This window comes from Acanthaster planci, linkage group LG05 (genome assembly GCF_054643075.1).
Source record: "Acanthaster planci isolate LZ-2023a linkage group LG05, COTS_SCS, whole genome shotgun sequence".
Lineage (NCBI taxonomy): Eukaryota > Metazoa > Echinodermata > Asteroidea > Valvatida > Acanthasteridae > Acanthaster > Acanthaster planci.
The window spans coordinates 4,300,713-4,324,432 of NC_141781.1; the positions used below are offsets into that span (position 1 = coordinate 4,300,713).

At 39.8% G+C, this 23,720-nt stretch overlaps 1 protein-coding gene and 1 long non-coding RNA gene across 4 annotated transcripts; one reads left to right on the forward strand and one right to left on the reverse strand.

Annotated features, from left to right (window-relative positions):
- The first annotated feature begins 178 nt into the window (after positions 1–178).
- On the forward strand, positions 179–22,814 carry LOC110986782 (uncharacterized). Of its 3 annotated transcripts, XR_015425193.1 has the most exons (4): positions 274–500; positions 1,283–1,789; positions 17,893–19,842; positions 20,537–22,814. XR_015425193.1 is itself a non-coding variant. In XM_087136640.1 (3 exons), exons 2-3 carry the CDS (start codon positions 1,400–1,402, stop codon positions 17,998–18,000), a joined length of 498 nt encoding a protein of 165 aa, XP_086992766.1. In that variant the 5' UTR covers positions 179–257; positions 1,283–1,399; the 3' UTR covers positions 18,001–22,814. The 3 variants fall into 3 exon arrangements, 2 of the variants coding, with proteins under 2 accessions (XP_086992766.1, XP_022104668.1); XM_087136640.1 differs by lacking the exon at positions 274–500 and adding an exon at positions 179–257 and having other exon boundaries at positions 17,893–22,814; XM_022248976.2 differs by having other exon boundaries at positions 17,893–22,814.
- On the reverse strand, positions 11,390–23,611 carry LOC110986783 (uncharacterized). The gene is made up of 3 exons (XR_002599190.2): positions 23,138–23,611; positions 12,705–12,833; positions 11,390–12,386 (listed from the first exon to the last, which is right to left on the reverse strand). It is a non-coding gene; the product is annotated as an uncharacterized LOC110986783 (long non-coding RNA).
- Between the last annotated feature and the right edge of the window lie 109 nt (positions 23,612–23,720).

Sequence of the window (23,720 nt, forward strand, 5' to 3'; positions counted from 1 at the left end):
TGACCGGTTTAACTTGTGGCGATTCCCACTCGACCTCAAATTAAGCAACAACCAATCAGTGAAGTTACGATGGCTGATCAACTGCCGCTTATCAGCCAATCGAAATTGACGAAAACTTCCCGTCAGTGTCATTGGATGAGGGAATCCCGTCTGCACGTCAGTGATCAGAAGGCTACATCGGTCATCAACTGCTAGGTGATGACGCCCTCAGTCTTTTTGCAGTAATTGTCGTGGACTCTGCAAAGCCAGCACTGCAGGTACGTTACGTGTGCATTTTTACCGCACCGGTGTGCCGCTGTACTTTCGTGGCAACGGTAGGCCTAGGTCGTATGCACGTATATACTTCATGTACATACATGATTGCATAGTCCTGCCGTGCCCAGGCCAGTCCAAAGCTGAACATCGCACAGTTTGGGTGTGTGTTTTTGGTCTTTAGCCTTTATCATTGTACTTGCATATTTCAAGTTAACGCCGTGTGAGTCAGTGCTGTTTGCGTCGTGGTAAGTGGATTCTTAAAAAATTGAAGATAAAACATCGTGTCACGGTGCACTGACTAACGTTAGGCATGGGTTGGTTGGCGATTCAATGAAGCAGAGTTAAACCACTTGTTTGGTTCGTTTGCAAATACGTTCCGTTATGGTTATTAAAGTGCACACGTAAAGACATTACACACATTGTAGTGTTTATCTTGCCGTTTTATCATTCAGTTTAGAAAACTCATAAACTTATATACGCTATTGCCACATTTACAGTAACCGTGATACGGTTGAAGAGATGCTTCGAGCCAGGGTCTGGGAAAGTGTTAGGCCTAGACCATTTTTTCAGGGCAGGAACTTCGTTCTTGACAGGGCAAAGCAATTTCTTATTTGCAAAGTGCACTTGTTTTAGAAAATCAACTTGTCTACGGTCTAGTATGGGGACATTTCACTGGGCATTGATGAGGCAAAGACCAGGGGCACCAAGGCAATTGCCTCTGATGTCTCTGTGAAGTTCCTCCCCATTTTTTTTTCCGCGAAAGATCTGTTCTGTGTGGGTGTGTAAAATCTAATTACTGTTTATATTTCCTGCATTAACAGTTAAGCATACCGGTAGTTGCATGTTCATGTATAAACCAAACTGATGCCACACATTTAATGTATTTGTTGCCCAAGTACCAGATAAAAAAAAAATGGATCTTGAAGATTTCATAACATGTAGGTTTGCCATTTCTTTCTTTTCCTCTCAATGAAAATGGCGACAGTCTCCCTAGTGGATAACTCCTTTCTCAAACTGACTATTTCAGATTTCCAAAACTGGTTGCACCGTGGAGAGTAAAGGGTTGAATTTTGTGAGAGTGCAGAGCAGCTGAATGCATACATCAAAGGGGACTGAATCAGTGGCATCCCCAAAGTACTCTTGAATGTACATTACACTGACCACCTCACCACAACCAGAATCTGAGATGACAACTGCCTCTACTAGCCCACCCCCAGCTGAGGAGCTGGAACGCACCGTGGAGCAGTCCGGCCTCATCCTGACCAAGAAGAACATCGCCGATGAGGAGTCCTTTGTCGTCGAGCTGCAGGAGGTCTTCAATGTGGGCTACCTGACGCTGCACCCACTCTTCGCTCTCCCCGTCTGCTGGGCCTCAGCCAAGATCCGGCCTGCCCCGAACCGACCTCTGAACTCTGACCTCTTTGACAAGCCAGACGAAGTGCTGGACATCACCACAGTTGTGGCATTCCCGAAGGAGGCAAAGAAGCTGCAGATGCCAGCACAGTTGGATGTGTTCAGATGCAGCAGAATAACGGTGAGTTTGACAGTTGGACTTCTGGAGACTTGGAAGGGTGATAGCTGGATATTTAACTGCATTTAAACAGGGTAAATATTGAAAACCCCAAAATTTTATTCAAATGACCTAGTGTACATGTATGTACAAGTAATATTGATTGCAAAACTTCAATTGTAACTTGTTTGATAAGCTAGTCCACCATCACAATTCATTACTAGGGTGCTTTTATGAAAATTGGAAATTTAAAACTTAACAGAACAATTGCTTGCAAAATTTATTGATGCAGTGGTAAATTAACATGCGTTTGCATGTGTTTTGTATAGGGATTCAACTTTAAGATTTCAGTTCACAATTTATATTCCCGTGAGTATTTTACGGTATTCACTGCATAGTGCAGGCTCTGTGTCGCTGACCACAATTGTATTGCTGCTAACCACATTGCACAGTGCATTCTCCTGTGTGCTTTGATGTGATTCATTCAATGGAATGGAATGTCAGTATTTGTTTTTTTTACAATGGCTGTTACCAACTCCCCAAACCTGTCTTGTGAAGAGAGCTGTTGTGTCCGAGAACAATCAAAGCATGGACTCAATTACGAGTGGAGAGGATGGAATAAACTGAAGTATCCAGTGTGTTCAGGGTTGGTCATTTAAAAGTAAGGGGCCTTGCCCTGACTTCAAAATCAAAGTCATGATATGAGAGTTATCTTGCAGTGAAGCATACATGTACTTTGATTCTCTGTGGGTCAGGTTGTGTCTGCTTCTGTGGTTTATTTACCCTTATCATTCAGTATTATTATATTTCTCCCCATGATGTGTTGTTCTCATTTACATGTACACGTGTGTTCAGGTTGATGTCAGAAGTTCCATACATTGGTGTGGAATTTATTTTCAGCAATTCACAACCTGCATACAGTACATGTTCAGTTTGATTGTCAAAGGTCGGCGCACCATTACCTGTACAGATAGATTCTACAATTTACAAGTTCTGAAGTACATGTGTGATGACTGTAGTGCATGCATGTTGTCACCTGATGCAGGGCAGACAAAATCCTTTCTTGTGCCAGTGACAGCCAAAAACACCCCTATCTGGCTGTGATGCCACGGGCAAAATATAAACTTGTTTGTGTGCCTGCCATTTATGCATGTATACCTGTCTACATAACTTCCATGCATGTACACACCGCTTGACATTCATATCAACACAGTCTTACATGTATGGAAACTAACTTGTGTTCTTAAATTGAGTTGGCTAGATTCAGGGTGCGTGTCCTCATGAGTTGGGGAACCCTTAATCCCCAGAGTGCAAACTACCCGAAGTGCTCAATGGCACTTTAAGCTCTGCTCCAAACACCAGGCCCCATTGTGTACAAGTAGCTACTGGAAGGCAGAGTTGGCATTTTCCTCCACCTTCCCACACTAATACCATTCTCTCCTGCCTGGTCTGTGATTTCTGTATCTGAAGTGCTCAGCCCAGATTGACTGATGAGGAGACTGCATGTATTTGGACATTCTTCAGCACCTCGTGAAGGGCTTAGAAGAGAGGGGTTGAAGCCTTTCATGTTGGGTCTCCTGTGTATGTTTGCTGTTGTGCCTTGGGCACTGTGGAATTCCTGTCGGATTCTGGATATCAGGGGCTTTTAACATTTGATCCATGGAGTGCAATCATGTTAATGCAACATGTTCTTTTGGGTGTGTTTTTCACTGTACATGAATCAGGTTGCTCCATGGGGTGAAAAGTAGGTTTTATTATCGGTAAATTTGTTTCAAAACAAACTGTCTCTAGCACTCTCCATACATAACAAATAATTAACTTAGAATCTGTCTTGCATTTTCTAACTGAACAACAGAAGGAAACGAAATTTAGGATGCCATGTGCAATGTTTGTGTACCAGTACATTTTGTAGGTTCCATTATCGGTAAATTTGTTTCAAAACAAAGTGTCTCTGGCACACTCCATAGATAACAGATACATGTACATGTAATTAACTAAGAATCTGTCTTGCATTTTTTTTTAATGAACAACAGAAGGAAACGAAATTTAGGATGCCATGTGCAATGTTTGTGTACCAGTATATTTTTGTTGTATACAACATTTGAAAGAGTCAAACATAATGCTTGATAATATAGTCATAAACCCACACAAACTGAACATTTGGAGCCATTGTTGGATATTCCGTTTGGACATACTGTACATGTAGTTTGATTGATGGTCCGTTCTTTACAGTGTAGTTAATCTGTGAATTACTGAATACATGTACATGTAGACAGAAAAGGTGATCAGCTGATGGTAGAATAGACCTACAACATAATGACGTAATGCAGTGTTTACCGCGGTGCATTTTGGGTGAAAGGTGGGGATGTTGCAGGAACGCGTCGACGTGACACGTTATGTGTAACGTATACTATATGGCGTGTGTATCGACCTCACACGAAAAAATAAAAAATAAAAAAATCCCGATTATCATCCGAAATAGTCCATGTGAACTGCTGTGTTCCATTGTGTTTATCAAGCACTCAACAAACGCCAGAGCTGCCTTTTTTCAACTTCCACGGGACCGCAAAAGGCGACAGATTTGGATAAGTTCCGTTTCCGTGCCTGGAAACAACCTCCCCCACTCACTTGTCCACGGGGAAAATCGTTGGATCCAGTATATCGTAAGTTTTGTCTCTGCCTACAAAATGTAGACTTCATAAAGAGGTTGGTCCACGTGGACTTCACTGTGATGGCCTTATTTCTCACGGAACTTATCCAAATCTGTCGCCTTTTGCGGTCCCTTGGAAGTTAAAAAAAAAACAGCTCTGGCGTTCGTTGAGTACTTGATAAACACAATGGAACACAACAGTTCACATGGACCATTTCGGACAATAATCAGGATTTTTTTCTTTCTTTTTTTTCGTGTCAGATCGATACACATGCAATATACGTTAATACACATAACGTTCCTGCAACATCCCCACCTTTCACCCACAATGCACTGTGGTAAACACTGCATTACGTCATTATGTTGTAGGTCTATTGTCAACAAAATACTGGCATGTTGACCAATTCTGCAAAGATCTTGAGATCTTAATCTTGTGATATTGCACCGCTTGTACATGTACATGTAGTACAACATGTACGTACAACGTACATCTACATTGTACTTGTTTATGTGTACATGTAATACCTGTAATGTATAACATAAAGACCGATTCGCTGACACCGTTACTTGTAGTGTCCCTGCCATTCAGGCGTGCATTCCTAAACTTAACGCATGCGTGATTTTGGTTAGCAGCGTGCCTCCATTGGCTGAGGAAACATTTCAATGTGCATCTCATTTGTACAGGCGCATGGGGCCACTGCAGTAATAGCTCTTGATTCTTGTCACCGGATTGGTCTTTAACTTCAATTATAAGTAACCACTGGAGATTGTGCCTGCCTTGATGTACAGGTACCAGTATGTAAATCTCTCACGGGCAGTGACCTTCTTGGTCAAGAGTTGACTCTGTAAAAGGAAAAAAGTGCAGGGAAAGTACAGTAATGTGCGATGTGAACAAGAGTGCATGTAGGCAGCAAATGTATGATGTATTTCAACATCAGGGTCAATTCTGCATATATACTCAATAGAATTGCTCACAGTATTCTTTGGGGGGGACCACTTTGAGTTATGATTTTTTTATTTCAAGCAGATTTGTGATTTTTATTAATTTCTTTCACTTCCCCATTTGCTCCCCTAATGATGCTTACAGTTACCCTGCAAGTTCTTTCTACAGAAATACAGGAACTGGCCACAATACATATCTGGCTTGTTAAGATGGTTAATGCTGGAGCAAGTGATTGCAGTGATGAGAACTTGCCCTGTCTTGCCTCTGGCATGTCTGGGTATAGTGTGTAAACCAGTAGGCCAAAAGTGGATGAAGTGCATCTCCTGTGGCATTTGTCGAACATGTAGTCATACAATCCTTGTTACAGGAGACCCTGATCATTCTGATGGTACTCAGTGCATTAGGCTTGACAGAAATGGGATCCCTGCAAATAAAAAGTAACAAGGGTCTACATGTAAATGTACTATGCACATTGTTTGTTTGTGGAATATCAGGTTGCATAAGCCTAGACAAATTACAAAAAGGACATTGTGCGTGACCACACATGTAAGGATATCTTGTGCTTGCACCATAGGGCTTTCATCTTAATATTATGGACATGAATTAGAAGCATTGTACCACGTTTGCAAGAATCCAACTTAGCATTCAAGTCCAGTAATCTGGTTGGAGAAATTCAGGATTGATCATCAGTTGTGATCATTTCATTTATGAGTTAGTTTGGGAAATAATGTAACACATCTCAGAATAACTATAATTAATGTGACGATAAACTGTCTGGGCTGCTCAATGACCTTACAAAGTTACATGTAATTTTAAGCTTCAGTCATTTTTTGTAGAAATTGTCCTTGAATCTCCAAACTTAAAAAGAAAATAGAAGAGTCAAGGCCTATATAAAATAATGTTTCAAGGGCTGTGTGGTCCTTTCTCCATCAAAATCAAACAAAACCAAGTGTTGGATTTTGGCAATGTTATACCGTATTTTAGAGTTCAAGGATGCTGTTCCCTTACATTTTATTGTACCCGCATTTTCCAATTTTTGGTTCACTTGCAGTTCGGTTCAGGTTGAAAAGTTACCACTACCAGAGGATGACCCAACTTTGTTCTATTGTTTTATTAATGTCCAAGGTGTCAGTGCCCCATACCAGCAAAAATTTTGAAATCCTGCATGAAAGAAAAGTACAAAAAAAAAAGAGTTTTTGCATCTTAAGTTGAGAAAATTAAAATTTATCTGCATATCAAAACAACTCACATTCAGCAAGTAAACGAACTTGGTTTTATATTGTTCAGAAAACAACTACATGTATACCAGCATATTGTTTGATGCATTCTGTATATGTACAATGTACATGTATGCTTCTTTCAACATTACATGTTCATGTAAGTGTAGAATCAAGTATACATGTACTTTGAGTATAGTTAGTAATTTATGTTGGTTTTGATAGCAAACAGAAATTTATCAGTTGAAAAAATAGAGTAATTTTCTATGTAAATATCATATCAGTCACTGAATTCCATTGCTGTAACCTTGATTTTTTCCTCATTTGAAACAAAGGAAGCACGTATGCATGTACATGTACACCATGCTGTGCTCTGTTTAGTCTTTGAAACTGAATACATTCTTTTTTGCCCAGGATGTCAAAGTTCAACATTTCTTCCCAAAATGACAGGAAGTATTGAATTGATTGATAAAGACCTCCAAAGGGAAGTAATGATGTAACCCCGTAACCTTTGCTGTTTTCGGACCTACATGTAGAAGCTTCCTGAATTTTGAAAGAATGAAAGAGAACTTTGCAGAAACCCAGTGACTCATTCAGTACATTAATTAGATGAATGTTTGCAGCATTGATAGTGGCAGTGTTTACATGTACCCCAGTAAGTTGCAAAGTCCTGAACCCAATTAAAAACATATCCATCACGGTATGCGGAAGGATTTTGTAGGACTGAGAATTTGGTGGGCTGAGGAAAGCAGCGACCAGGGTCCGTCGCGTGACACAGGGCTTTAGGTAAAAAATGGTGTCAGCGTTTCCTATTAGATTAAAAAAATTATAATTAGGGTAGAGGTTCACATAGAATCATGTAGTTGTGTATTTAACATGTTTTATTATGCTTGTTTCATTTTTCGAGCCAAAACCGTTAGGTGTAATGATGGTCAAGTAATTTATGTTTTTATAATTTGTAACCATTCACAAATGATGCAGTTACCAGTAGATACACTAAACTACATTGAATGTACATGTCGTAGTATCAGGTCTGAATTAGCCGAATATGGAAAGTACATATATGTAAAAAGATTGCTATGGGCACAAATGCACAAAATCAAGCCATTTTTTAGGCTGAAAGTACAGGATGACATGTACACAAACAGGTACAGTGTACATGTACATGCACATACATGTACTTGGTTGGCATTAAAAGCTGCCATTTGTTATTTTTTTTTGAACAAAAGAAATGAGTTTGAGTTTGGGTTGGTTTGGGTATCTGGAAATGATAAGTTCTTTTTTTTTCTTGATTTGACCCAACCGTTGAAAATAAATTGCAACCATGCTTTTAAAATGCTTTGAGTTAAAGTGAAGGAACAGAGAGCTTGCCATTCATTTTTTCTGCTCAGTGTGGGATTTTAGAGGATTTGGGAAGGACCATGCCAAACATGCCGAGAAGAGGTGGAGGAGAGATTCCAGTTTTTCATTTGTGGGAAGTATGATTTTATTTGATTCAGGATTGATACAATGGAAGGTACACATTTTTAACGCCAGAAAATTAGCTCTGCAAACATTGTCTGGTCTGGACAACTGCCATCTGTTTCTCATCACAGATGTGTCCCTATAAAGCATTCATGGTTCCTTCTGTACCAGCCTAGACCAACAAATATTTACACTCACTGGGAGCAAATATGTCCCTAGCCAACCCAGGACCTCCTAATTTGTGTACATGACCTAATTTGGAAACCAGACTGATGTATACACAGAAATTAGGCATGGGCCACTGTTTAATACCCACAGGGCCCTGTAAGGGTTGGTCTTGAACCCTGTAGATGCACAGGACCCACCTGCCTTTTCATCAGCCACTTTTTGTCAAAATAAACAAGTCCCTGTGCACAGCTAAAGTGTACTGTCTAGTCCTCAGGGCTGCAAACACCGGGTACGACAGCCCTGGATGTACTGCAGTAGTACATGTATTATTTGGCAAATCGTGTTTCAACCTTAGCTGTTTTGAACTGTCCTGTTGGGCACCATGCTAAGGACATGTACGAGTATACCAGTATGTACACGTTCATGCATGTTATAATATGTACATGTACACATGTATTACATGCCTCCGAATTGGCAAGCCCTCCCATCCTATTCCACCTGATACTGCCTGAAGCTCAGTTGTTCACTGGTAGCTGTGAAATGGCCTTGAAGTTAAGGTGGAGTCTTGCCTCAGTATGCATGCTTGGTGAGTTTTGATTCAAAGGTTTGTGCAAGCACATAAAGGTGTGCAGGGAGTAATATTGGTACTCAGTACAGTGCATGGTAACCAGTGAAATCTCAGAAGCTATATTGTAGGAAGCTGTTGCCTGTCTCCACGGGGCCAGGTATTGACATTATTTCCCTACCTGATCTGTCTCCCCCTGCCCCTGCCCCCAAATTTCACTGTTCTGGGGAAAAGTGGAACTTCAGGGAAAACTCTCTGCTCACAATTGTTTTTTCTCCCATGTATGGTACCATGAGCACACCAGTAAGTTTACTGAAGAGGCCGGGGAGCCTTAAATACTGGCACATGTACACTAGGGAGGAAGTCAAAAAAGCACATTGGGCAGTAAAAATGTTGACAGATTGATGGTGACATATTTTTGTGAATTGCATGGTGCATGCCCACTAGACATGCAATGATGCACACACCAGTAAAAAGGTAAACTTTTTATTGCATCATTCCCCCCCCCCAAATTTTGTTTCAAGCAAGGAGTACATGTTTATTTTAATGCCAAACATATGCATACATGTACACTGTCATGATTCTGTCATTCAGTGTTTATAGTTCAGTAGTCTTGAGAGTAGAATCTGGGATTGTACAGTACATGTACCAGTATGTTTGTCTCCAGAAAAGTGTTCAACCTCATTTTACAATGTATAGCTCCTGGGTATTGCTGAACCGATTTCTAGTGAGGTTATATTTTGCAACAAAAACCCTGTCTCCTAAAATCCTGCAACGTGCAATCCGTTATTTGCACACTTGAAAGAACCATTTATCATCCATCCAACACAATCCCCTCCTATCAGAATGGACTTTTTTATGGGTCAAGTTTGACTGTGAATGCAACAGTTGTGTCAATGTCACAGGTGGTTGCTACACAATGCTGAGAGCAGACCGGTGTCACTGATGATGTGAATAGGAACTGATATTACCCACTTCGTGGTTTCCAGTTTATTGGATGCCAGATCATTCCGTGTCATTAATTGTGGAATTTAGTCTCATTTTAAGAGATCTTTAAAGGACTCTAGTACTCAAGTTGACCTGCATCTTGCGATTCTCTTCTCTGCACCTGTCAATTTGGGCATTCCATGAGCTCATTCTAGAATAAAAGACTGAATGCACTTAAGAAATGCATTGTGGCTACATGTACCAGTACATATACACAGTCTGCAGCAAAATTGTAAAGTAATTACCGTAATTCTGTTGTTGGAAAATGAGTATTATTGCTTCTACTGTGCTGTTGTCACTGAAGTACTGTATTATGGAATGGTTCGTATGTTTGCGCGTGCTGGTAAAGTGTACATGTATGTAATTTGGTTCTGTTCTCATTTACAATTATAATAGCCCGAACACAGGTGCACCTACTGGTAGTGGATACATTGTGTATATGTTCATAAATACAGGTACTGATGCATGTACAGGTGTACACCCTGCCTTGGTTGAAATGAAAAGTGCAGTGAAACCAGGCTGCACTCCATGCATGATTGTGCATGCTGAACAGTTTCCATGGCATAGATCTCAGAATTCGTATAGACGGGTAAGAAACAAATCCCTGTGTCGACTCCTGTGTTGTACATGTACATGATGTACTGGTAACAGGCACTGTATACAGGATATTACATCGTCACAGCCTACCAACTGCCATAAGCTGCATGTACAGTACATGTTCTGTACCACATATCGGTATGTACCTGATGCACATGTACAGTATGTACGTGTAGTCATGGGGACAGCAGTTAGTGAAGAAATGGCTTAGCAAATACATAACAAACGATGTACCCGTAAATTACAGCAACTGGCATTGGAAAACCAGATTACTGTCTCAGACCTGGAGGCTGCATCATTAAATGTCCATTAGTAGAGGGTTATCCTCATGGTTGGCTTATGAAGTAACATTTAATATATGTTACAGGACTGTAATTCAATAAGAACAAATGCTGGTGCAGTGTTCAGTGTAAAGGCGGATTCATACTACTTCAGGCAAGTGCGAAAGCAGCAAAATTGTGTCAAACCATTTGTAGCACGAGTGTTTGATTTGATGTCACAAATTCATGTTTGTGTTTGCTTCTGAGCCAAATGTGAAAGGCCTGAAGAATGCCCAAGATTATGGACGTCTAAATTTTCACACACCAATGTTTTATTTATGCATGTACATGTACGGTATACATGCATGTACATCACATGCTCTGAAATTGTAAAAAAAGAAAGAAAAGAAAAGCTACCGATAGGATTTAATCTGAAGGTGCAGGTGGCAGATCGGGGGGGGGGGAGTTGGAAAACCCTGCTTTGAGTAAACAAAATGGGAGGGGGGGAATGGAGGAAATAATAAAAAAATAAATGAAATTAGTGCAACAATACTATTGTAAACAATGTAGTGAGTTTCCGCTTGCCGGCAAAAGTGAGATATTAAAAAAAATCTCCAGACCGACTCCCCCTGGAAAATATTCCCAGATGATAAAATATTCCGTACCAGAGGTAATGATGGTGTAAAGTGCTGATGTAAACATCATGAGCGCATTATACATGTACATGTAGTAGGACTCATTTGAATCAAACACAGGAGAGAAACCTCTTACCGGTGTGTTTTTATTTTTTATTATCGCGGCACATCAGGAGTCACCATCCCATAGCTGCCGTGTTGTTTGTGCAGACACGGAACCAATAAATTTACCCACTGAGTCTTGTGCAGATCCTCTGCAATATTGACCAAGATTTTCTCATCCTGGTTTGCTGAACTGAAATGGTATGATTGATTGAGTGCACCAAGGACCTTGAAGGGACTTAATCAAGTTAGTTGCTTCCAATAAAAATTGAAACTATCTACAAACAGGCATGTGATATGCTTACCAAATCGAAACAGATGATTATATGCCTCACAAAGCAAGCAGTGCAGTTCCCGACTCAGAAAAATATTCAGATAAAACTCAGTATCTCATGATTTTCCTTCGCAGTCTTGCATGCACAACACAATTAATAGAACGAAAGAAGATATTTTTTCCCTCGTTCCAAATTTGTTAGTGAGGAAAAAAGAGTCTCTGTGCACCAGAAGTAAACCAAGTTGAACATGTTATTTTGAAAAAAAAATCCACAAAAATAGCTAGTCATTTAATAATTAAGTATTTTGAGGCTTGGAGCTCACGGTCTCATGAGCCATACAAACAGCACTTCGATCCAACCCACTTCAATTCCGCTTGAAGATTGCTTTCTCAGATTTTTCTGTTGTTAAGTTTTAAGAACCTTAAACAGTCACTGTAAGTCAGTTCACCTTCAAAGTGCTGAGACAACTTGTTTGTCCAATCTAGTCTATTTTTAGCAAAACGTGAAAATCTGTCTAATCCCTCAGAAGCAGGTTTAGTTTCCCTGTAGCACCGGCCTTCGTCTGGGAAAGGGTGACTTGCGTACAACCTGCCAGATGTACTCGGTGCTCCAGTCAGGGGCAGCAAAGAAAAATCCAAAAGAGTCTTGGCACAAGTCAGTCGATCCTTTCTCAATCTGAGCAGGCTCCACAAACTCGAGGTGGGGCATTTTCTCGGTGTACGGTAGCCTGCCATAATTCAGCAGTCTGAACCCCTCCACTGTAAATGTCAGACAAGAATTTCTTCAAATTAAAATTCTAGGATATATGTACCAGCACACCACTGCAGTGCTAAGTCTGTGCATCCTATACACTTACATGGTGTGATAACAGTAGACAAGATTACTTGTGACAGATACTGCCATCAGCAAGTCAGATTAGTTCATATGAAGCCTTTGGTGCCATATCCTCTCGATCTACAAAGCATGTTGGATGGCACGCATAGAAATTCGCCTTGCTGGAAAAATATTTTGCCTTCCATTGGAATAACTTAACCTTTAAAAACACTGAAGAATAATTCTGAAAATGGCACAAATACCTGTACATGTCTGTGCGATCCACAAACAGAAAAATTGCTAGAAGTTCACATTCACGTCTACTAGCTAGAAGAACTGAGCTAGTAAGCTAGGCTTGAATAGTTGCATAGACTGTTGATCTTGAAGTGATTCTGAATAAAATGAAAATATGTCAGGGAAAAACGTTTTAAGGAATAAAAACAAATTCTTGTATCATCAAACTGGCATTTACATGTACACACACACATACATGTACTTCTGCATAAAGAGGCAGACTTTCGTTTTTTTGTCAATAGATTTTCCACACCACTTGATTTGACAAGATAGAGCAAACATACTGTACATGAACAGTATTGACTTAGAGCTGTGAGGCAGACTCCATGGTATTCATCACAAGCCTCCCATCTATGCAGGAAACATTTACAGCTGTGCAGCAACACTTCTTGAAGCTGCAGCCCTAGTGCATCCCATCAAAGAGATCCGCCATTTAATCCGTTCGTGCCTAGTGTGTGAGGGCCTACAGGTACATGTACGTGCGTCGTGCTCTGCATTTTACAGTAGTCTCCAGTGACTTAGAACTGTACAACACTACACAGACTCATCTTTTTCGTTTCTTTTCTTTATTTGCGTGCAAAGGGATGGATCTCCTGATTCATTTGTGTGCAGATTTGTTGCCACAAAAGTTGATAGTCCGATATTGAAATGCCACTTTCTTGTGCATTGAAGCATTTTTGTTCCACAGCAAATACATGTATTTGAAGAGTGAAGAATCTCACCTTTACAGTATAAAAAAATGAATGGCCACTGGGTGCGTGTATCATAGTTACTATCTGATAACCTGTGAAACAAATGAATTATTCACTGCCCTTTTTGTTGAGCTTTAGTATTTCTTAGGGGAGTGTTCCACTGAGAGAAATATTGATTTTGATAAGTAGGGCTTGGAGTTTGCTGTTGTCCAAATAATTGTTTGATGTTAAAATGGCAATTACCAGTGAATTAAAGTTGTGTCACTTAAGTACCATTAGCCTCTGGTTCGCGTGAAACTTCCTTTAGCATTCTTTGGTTTAATAAGAGATTCATCAGGAAAGAATAACTACAATGTAAAACAATTTAACACAAGTGCCGATGGGCTTCCTCAGTGGTTTCTTGCCACTGGGAAATAGGGATGCACAACGTAGGAATGTATAGGTGTATTTGAGTTGATTGAATTATGCGTCAGGGCCCAACACGAATTTGTGATGTGGTGTTAAATATTGGCCCTGCAAATATGCAAAATTTGAATGCATTTCAACTCGCGCAAAATGTTGCCGCAAATCGTTCCTGGAGTCAAATTTGCTTTGCTTTTACGTTCACCTGAAGTACGATCCTGCCTTCATGAAAGTCATTTAGGGCTGATACAGCTCGGGTAAATGGTCTGTGGATACAGTGACCAAAATTGGTACATGTAGCTGTTACATGTACGGGCACCTTGGCAGGACCAAACTAGGGGCCTGGGCAGGTGACGTTTCTTCAAGATGGCGTTGTTTCTTGCACAAATTTTATGTACATGTAGATGTATGCAGGCCCATCTCAAGTTCAAGAGAGTCGATGTGGATGCCCTGCATCTCTTGAAATTAAGAGTCAACAAGAGCACATGGCGTGCAAGGACACTGTAGGTTTTGGCAGTTTTTTCCGTTGGATCACTTTTGGAGAGAGAAGTTGCCATACATCAAAATCACCTACCTCAGCCTTGGTTATGGGAATAGTGGGTCACATATTACATATTATAAACTTGTTCCTAGAGAATTCAGCACTCAATCCAGTTACAGCATTGTGTGTCTTTATTTGAACTTGCTATTCAAAGGGGCCTGGGAAACACCTGGTGTACAGACGCCACAACATTATTTTCCTTTCCAAAGTCCACTCACTGTACACACAGGCATGTCCGTTATTGACGTCTGCACATGTATCACGCTCCAATATTTTTTGTTCAAACTTCAAAGGACCCCATTACTTCCAAACACCTGCAAGAAGTGGATTTTGCTCAGTGCGTGCTCGTGGCGGGAAGCAAGCCCGCATAAATCAAAACACGTTGCACATGCTTGACGGCTTGTTTTCATTTGGCTGAAATGCAGTATGCAAGTATTTGTTTATCCCCCTACACTGGATACACCAATGGTAAAATGATACTCGCGGGCAAAATTCTGGGCTACAGTAATGTTGATGAACACAGTAATGACAGAATGTTCAACAAACTTAAACAATACCTGTGCTATTTGTCAAAGTTTTCTTTTAAAGTGGTACAGTTGCTTGTATGTGAAGAGGAACATTCCAGTCATAAGTAGTAGTTCACAATTCACATCCTTGATAAATTGTTTCAAACAGTACTCCGTAATTTGGACACCATGGACATCTACCTACCTGTCCATATAGGTCCCAGTACCTTACCACATTGCTGAATATTTTGTACTGATGTCTAGATATACTACGTGATATTTCCTGGGCTTTCTTTGAAAAAACTTCACAAGGTTGCTCCCGTGGGACCGGAACCCTTGACTTTTTCAGGATTCTTGACCTTTGTCAAACTTTGTGAGCTCTATTTCAACCCTGGTGGGAACACATCGCATTTTGCAAAATACAGGAATATTTTGGGTTGAGTGGATGGCCACATTACCAGTTGAGTGTACATGTGTAGCTGAAACCAGAACTTCATAGCCTGGTGTCTCATTCTTCTCATCTTTCACCTCAAAGGTGTCAGGGAGGAAATTAAGCCCCCATTCAGCGTGGCAAGGATGATGGCATTTGTGCCTAACCAGACCAGTTGTCTAAATCTTGATGGCAGCAGTTAAAGATGTGGTCTGTCACCAGTGGCAGTTGAAGACAAATATCCTGTACATACATGCACCTGCAGATCCATTAAGCTCTGGCCCATCCCTTGGACTTGATCTACCTCTAATGTGCATTTTAACCAAGAGTGAATGAAGCAACGTTGACAGATGTGGAGTTAAAGAGTTCATACAGTGAATTTTACATTCTCTTGAGAACATGTTTCATGCAACTTCCATACCACTGCCCTCCTAAATGTAGAAAAACAGCCTCTCTTGCTGAAAGGTGATTTTTACTTGTAAAATTTTCCATGCTTTTCTTGATAATGACGTTTCTGCCTTGCGTGAGATTACACTTTTGCTCAGAAATATAGAAATTTCCATTTTGGGCAGAAGTGGATTTTGAATTCCATATGTACAGTAAGTACATTTGAAGCACTTAGTCGTCATATTCATGTATTGCTTTTTTTCCTGTGGATTTGTTTGCATGGAGCACGTTCAGTAAACTAGCCTCTTGACGACAGCTCCACTACAAATGCTGTCATTTACAAGGTGTAGATTGAGGTGGCTTTTTTTTTTATTTGGATTGGATTGGAGCTTGTCGCAATGATTGGAAGGGATTGATCCATTAAGGCATTGACATCAGTCTTGGTCCCCTCATGCTCCTGCAGTAACACACATTTAGCTCCAGGCTGTTCATGATGCTGTCAATGGAAGCTTGTTGGAGGGAAAACTCTAGTGCCCACTAATGCAGTAAATTCTTCCCCTTCATTAACTTCTATTGTGCGTGCTCATATACATTTTCCTATGTGCAGAAATGGGTACATGTACATGTGCTTATGTGGGACTGTTTATAAAATTGTTTTGGGGTGGTGGCGTAATACAAACCTCTAACCGTAGCCTTGAACAAAAAGAACATTTGGTGAAATTTAAAACTCACCTTTTGTTCAGAATTACCTAGAAAATTCATGCAAGGTCGTTTCATTTTTATTGCCCCAACTCAGTTGTTGGCGAAGCCACTTGCCCTGCAAGAAAGTGAAATCTTTTAAATCAAGGTACATTGTACGCATGACATGTATTCGGTTTATAATAGACTGCTCATAGCGATGATTGCTAGGAATTCATGTCTCACATTTGGGCAGGGTGACGTTATATGCCGGTAATGTGCTGAAGTAGCATCAGGTGCAGGCCATTCTATGCATGAAATGGGTTTGCAGTTCACTGGCGAGGAATTTGGCAGGTTGGCCAGCGATACGTGCTATTTCTTAGACGCAGTTCGCCTCATCAATTTCATCACTGTTTAGCTGTGACCCCTCGTATCATTAGCTGTAGTTGATACATGTCAGTCCAGGATGGATGTTCACAAGTTCCTGTCAAAGGCAATTCAGCATATTGAGGGTCTCTTGAGGCTAATTTGAAATTCAAATCTTGATAGTAAATGGGGACTGTGAAACCCTGGGGAAGAATGCCTCACACCGTGCCAAGTGTTATAGACAAGCGATTTGTTAAATTCCTTTGGAAAAGAGGATGCTTTGACCAGCCATATGAGGGTAAAACAACGTGTAGCTTTATGATCAAGTAATTGTAGTTTACCAACCAAGGATTGCCATACATTGATACACCAGGGCCTTGTTTTGCTTTTGATATTACCAGCGCATATACGGCACATGCACTTGAAGTTACGGGGTACTTAATGTACATCTATCTAGACCTGCTGATGGTTATTGGATAAATAAATGAAAACTTGTGCTGTTTGTCAAGGATTTTGTGCTAACAGAGCCTCCTTCTATTTGTTCTGTTTCAGAGAGACCATTTAGCAGTAGTGAACCTACAGCAAAACACACTTAATCTCAGCCAAAAGGTTGCTTAAATTCAGTGACTTAAGAATAGAAGTCTCCATGCTCCTTCAACTGTTGGCCCTTTCTGCCATAATATGTACTATGTTTGTGCTGTTAAGTGGAACTATGAAATTTGGTCCTTTTTATCTTCATGTGAATGCAAAATGCAAAGCAAACTTCAGATGTCATGAGGCATTTGAAGTAAAATTTGTTTGAGTTTTAAATAATTACATGTATTCCGATAAATTTCACAAATTTGTCATGCAAAAAACTACATTTTGCCGTTGGCTGCAACTCTTGGAGCATTTAGGATCAGTGACATATCGTACTATTATTTTCATGTGAATGTCTCCCTTTTTATTTACGGATGAATTAAATTGCCTAGTGATAACTGGCGGAGTGACCATGCCCCAGAGTCGACTTGCATGGAATGGTCCAAACCATCCTACATTTGGGCAATGTTGATGGAACTAGTCTATAGTTAATTAAGTACAGTCCTTACATGAAGTTGCCCAGAATTTATGGATCTTGGGTTTAAAGTTGTCCGTCTTTTGCTTTTTCATTTTCAGCTACCACCAAAGAAGCTTGGGGGATCAAATGAAGATGCTCTTCTTATCTACTCATACAAACCTCAGGAGAACAACAACAAAACCGCAAATGATGTCATTGACAAGTAGTGTGATCATGGAACCTTCTGGCATCCCCCCAGTCTCTTGTGTGTCTACATGATGATGATTAGCCCCAACCATCCGGGATCCATGGCTGTTAGAGCTAAACCACTATTACACACCTAGGGCTCCATTCCCACAAAAAGGATAAGTATACAGGATTTGTATTTGGTTTTCTGTACAGCACAAGACTTTGTAGGATTTAGCAAGGCATCCAGCCTCCCCTCCCCCAAATCCAGTTGCCAGTCAGTTGCCCCAATCTACCAACATCTACTGTAAAACACTGGGCAGATTCTGTTGGATTCAGTTTATTATTGCAGAAGCCAGAGAACCTTCAATTTCGCCATGGGACTCTACTGGTTTCCAAAGTTTGCACAATTTGTTGTTGGGAATAATTTGTCGGGGTGCTCAGGTAAAAATGGAGTGAAGGGATAAATACAGCCATTTGACTGCATCTCTAGATCTTAAAGAGGGACTTATTTTATAATGAGAGCAAATAAACAAACATAAAACAATAAGATCTTACAACCAATTTCGAACTGAACAGGTGGTACAGAACCAAACCCTAAAACAGAATACATTTTTAAAGTGCTGCAATAATAATCCAGAGTAAACTCTGTTTATACCAACAAAGTTACTGGGATTTTAAAATATGAAGAAATCAATTCACAAAAATGATTTCCAAATGGAATTGAAAGTTCAGAAGTTAATCCCCTGATGTCAATAATGTGAATTGTATCTTTTTACAATCTACAATTGTATGTAGTGTTTCACACTGAAGAATTATAAATTTGTACTGCACCTCTGGAAGATTTGAAATGTTCCTACACTGCCATCCTTATGCATGTAGTTGATACAGTAATTATAGTTTCGTAAAGAGTGTATAGGAATAAGCAGATGAAAAATGTACACTTAATCCAGTGTGTTTAAGGACTTTTAGATAAATGGGTTTTGAGTTTCCCAAGTTGGAGCAGATTGTGCGCCCCTGTTGGGATGCGAGACCAAAAAAGCTCAATATCATGCACTGTATCAATCAGCACTTGTTGAATGCACTGTGTATGTACTTGTATACATGTATATCACAAGAATTGTGTAGGGTAAGATGTTTGGAATTTCACCATTATCCATGGAATGTTCGAATGGCAGTTATTCCTCATAAAGCCAGACTATCTTTACAGCTGTAAAAACAACAGAGAGCCATTTCAACAATTCTGGATTCTGTGTCTGAAAAGTTTTGGGCTGCATGAAAATGTGTACATTTTGCACTGGTTTGTAATTGTGCTCGGCGCATGAGAAATGTTATCCTTCAGCTAATGTGTACGTGCGTGCTGTGCATGTCTTAAACAATTTATCATCGTCAAATTTGCTTTTATGGAAGATTCAGAATTTGTGACCCAACATTCCAAAATCAGGCTGAAGTAGGTACAACAGATGTTTGACTGTGATACTCCTCTGCCCTACTGTGACTTTTTCATGCTTCAAGGTGATCTGTGGTCAAAATTGGTCTGCAGGGAGCTTTGGTAGTTGTTGGCAGTGAAGGTTGTGTAATCTGTATTTTAAGTGTACATACATTCCTAGCATTTTCCTAGATAATGTTTTACAAATCTTCAGCCTAGTTTTTGAATGGAAGGTCACACTGTTAGGTCTTTGGATGACTACATTCTGGATATCTTTATGCCTGCACAAGAAGTAGTTAGTGCTTTCATTATATGTACAGACACAAAAAGTAGTTGGACGTTAACCGCTTTTGATCTGCCATGTGTTTGTACACATGTATTTAGTGAGAAGACCTCCTGTCCGGATGATGTCATGTTACTTGACTTAAAGAATACACATTAGCACAAGTGTCTGGTAAGTGTTAGAATATGATGATTTGCCCTAAGGATAGCTGGCTTTTTGTTCATATTGTTTTGGACAGTTTGACCGAGTGCACCTGCTTGTTAAATAATATGGTTAATGGTCAGGGAATACCATAAATCTACCTTTTGTGCCTCTGCACGTGCAAAACACCTATTTGCATAATTTCATGTTGCCCTTTTGAGCGAGGGGTTTATTGTACTCCTACCAGCCAGACGGCCTCTGGTCTTCCTCATTCTAGAAACTGTTGTTGCAGAGAGTCAGGTGTAATAAAACTGCTTCTAGTGTGGGTGCACATGTAGGTGTACATACCTGCTAGCCCAATCAGGACAGGATGCCAAGTCACGTTACATGTAGGTTTGCAGCGTGATGTCCTATGCCAATGCTTGTCCTGATACGATGTTCAGTGGTCAGTTGTGGGTAATGTTTCCAGAAAGTGAACCATGCAGAGTGAAGGGGTTTTTATAGGATGTCTTTCCATTTGACTCAATTTTGTTTTGGAGTAGTGGAGATTTACAGGCGTGGTAAAATCACACCTGTAGACTTGCTGCAAAAGGATAGTAAAAACAAAAAAGAGAGGAAAAGATCATATCACTCAGTCTTGCAAAATTACAAATTGTGTTCAAACAAATTAAAAAAGCAAAAATGCTCTTGTAACTCTTGTTTGGTGTGTAAACTTGAAAACTAGGAAACGAACAAGCATCACACCGCACCAGATGCACAGTCCATGTTGCCCGAGTTACCGTATAAAGAGGTGCATTTCATCTCCCCTACTGAACGAAAACTTTCCCAAGGATTTCTCGTTTGATGCCCTGGCCTGTCCACATCAGAGAAGCAACTGCTCAAGCATGAATGCTCTAGCCCTCCTTCCTGTACTATCGCATGCGGAGTATATCTCCATTGTTCCGTGCCTGTTTGGATATTGTAAACTATTTAGAGTGTGAAGCATTGCCTAGCAAATCACAGTGATGTAGATGATAAATAGATCCTTATGAGATGTAATAATGCATAAAAAGCTTTTTATTCATTCATGTTAAACTGTGCTTGGTTGAAATTTATTTTAACTTGTGTGACTCTTTGATACTAGATATTTTTTAGCACCTTCAGTTATGACTATCTGAATTAAACCTTGAAATTCATTATACTAGTTAGCACTTTGTTTATAAAGAAAAAAAGTACCTTGAATAAAGAGTCATCTTGTCATGAATATGCAATAATAACACATTACATGGTGTGTAATGTTCACAATTTAATATGCCCACCACTAATGCCAGAGTTTCTTCATTTAATTAGTTGATTTTCAGTCCAAGCAGTGAAAATGGATGATTTGCCCCCAAATAAGCCATTAGCAAGTTAAATTTGAATCAAATCTGGTACACAGAGTTGTCTGATTACATATAAATGTAACAATTTGAACTCCCCAGACTGAAGACACTGTTGCTATACCTTGTGATTCGGGGCAAGCTTTTGCAGAACGACCACCATCCCTGGAATGGACTAGTTCCTTTGTGCCCTTCTTATCCATTGAGAACAGTGTATTGTTGCAAAGTGTCTCTTATGTAACCAAGCAAAAGCTTACCCCCGAATCACGTTGTATAGCAACAGTGTTTTTAGTTTGGAGATTCAAATTGTTACGTTCACATGAATTTAAAGATCTCAGTGTACCAGATTTTGTTCAAATGTAACTTGCAAAAGGCTTATTGACTCACATGTATTTCCACGTGTATGTATTTGAAAATGTATGTAAAATAGGTTGAGAATTTACAATATTTCTACGTGAACAGTAGTTTACATTGTAGGTTACCAATCATGTTCAAAATCATCAGTGAACGAAGTTGGAAATGGTTCTCTGGCACCTTTAATGTTGGCCGTGAATAGCTGTTAAAAATGCAGATGTAGGAAACAATGGCATTTATTGTTACAGTACTTGAAAAGAAATAACCCCCAAACTGTTGTCTTAAAATACTAATATGCAAAGCATGGTATCTTGTGTGAGCTTCCTTTTATTTTTTTGAAATTCTATATGTTATATGCATTCCTTCTTTACTGGTATGTGCTTTTTGAAATATTTATTATAACTTTTCTGGTATAGCTTGGCTAATTATACGTTCGGTGTGTGGGCTTTCGTAATTGTTTTAACAAATTTATTTATAATTTGGTCGGTAAAGATGATGCGAGACCATCTTGATGAAGTGAATTATTTGGCGTACTTTTACTTCTAATACCAGCACATTTTGACGCCTGATAAGAGTTGATGAGTGGTGTTGTCCACTTCTCACCCAAATCAGGAGAATTGAAAGCAGAAATCAGATCTGACAGTTACTCAAGAAAGGAAAAAAAGATGAACAAACCAAAGCTGGAAATGTAGAGCTCAAGTCTTGCATTTCTGTCATTCCTTGCCCCAGTGGAGGTGTAACCTTTGACTCCACCATACAAGGCCAGGTCATACTTCAGGCGATTGCCAAGTGAATTTGACGTCATAGAACATTTACAGCAAAATTCAGTCAGGTTAAAATGTGTTCAACATTCCCAAATTCGCAGCGAGAATATTTGATCAGACTTGACATCTCTGCATTGCAGTACGAACCCACCTGAATAGGTAATTCATTATGGTCGTACACTTAAACATTGACTTGCCAATCATGTCAAGATGCACAGAAATAAGTATGCTTTCCCTTGTCAATAATAATCCTTATAATGTTCAGCTTACCCAGGTATTGTTGATTAATTTTAAGAAAAAAGACCCAAGTTCTTCATTTTCAGTCATTTACCTTGATAGTTTTTGCCCACTGCATCCAAGATTCTCACAAATAAGCATTCCATTTCTTTACATCCAAAGAATATGCATAAAGACCCACTTTGTGTTTTAGGTTTATAAATTGCAGTTAAGAATACTGTGGTATCTTTTGTGTTTTTTTGACTGAACTTTCGCTTATGAAAATCCAAATAAAATGTATGCATCAATACCTTGTGGTTGTTTTTTCTTGTTTTTGTTTCCTTGAATGTTGGTTCTTTGGCTGACAAATACCAATACGTGTATTAAATACAACAACGATTGTAATTGTGTAGTTCTCACACAAGCAGATTTGTGGGGCTTGCATGCCAGACATATCATAGTGCGCTAACCATACACACCTAGTGTGGACTTGTGAACAAAAGATGTTCACCTGATGCAGGAAAGGAATAACGATTTAAATTATACAAAAATGAAACTACTCATTTGCGGTAGCCACAGAGGTGAAAGACAAGCTTTAACCATGCTTCAACTGAGCTAAGTACATGTACATACCATTTTGAACACTGTCTGCATGGAGGAAGGACATAAGTTAGAGCACCTGTACCGTACATCCATGAACCACTTCCAATATTCTGGGTGCAGTTTGGGCCAAGAAATGGTGTGATTGTGTCAGTATGGCCCAGGATCATCTCTGTAGATTCAGGGGCACCCATCTGGGGGCAAAGCAGACAAAAATGTGACTGAAAATTTATCAGAAGAGCCCCAGGAAGCTGAGGGATGTCATTTGAAAAATGGTCGCTGATAAGACTTGGGAACATTCACTTTTGGGGGGGTGAGTTTGTTTTGGGCTGAAAATAAAAAAATTCATCGGTTAACCTACTAAAAATTGAAAATCAAATGAAATTTGGACCAAACAACACATTGTTTTTTGTTTGAGAGGCCTCAGGGACTTCATCTGCCTGCCATGGGGCTCCAAAGTTGGTTGATTTTACACTATTTTCAATAGAGCTTGAATTGGTTCAGTGCACCCAGTTCTGTGCGACCGGTCCCCTGCGTAACGAATGCCACGCCCACATACTCCATCGTTAATTTTGCGCAGAAGAGGGCGCTTCAGACATTATAACAAGTGTTTTGC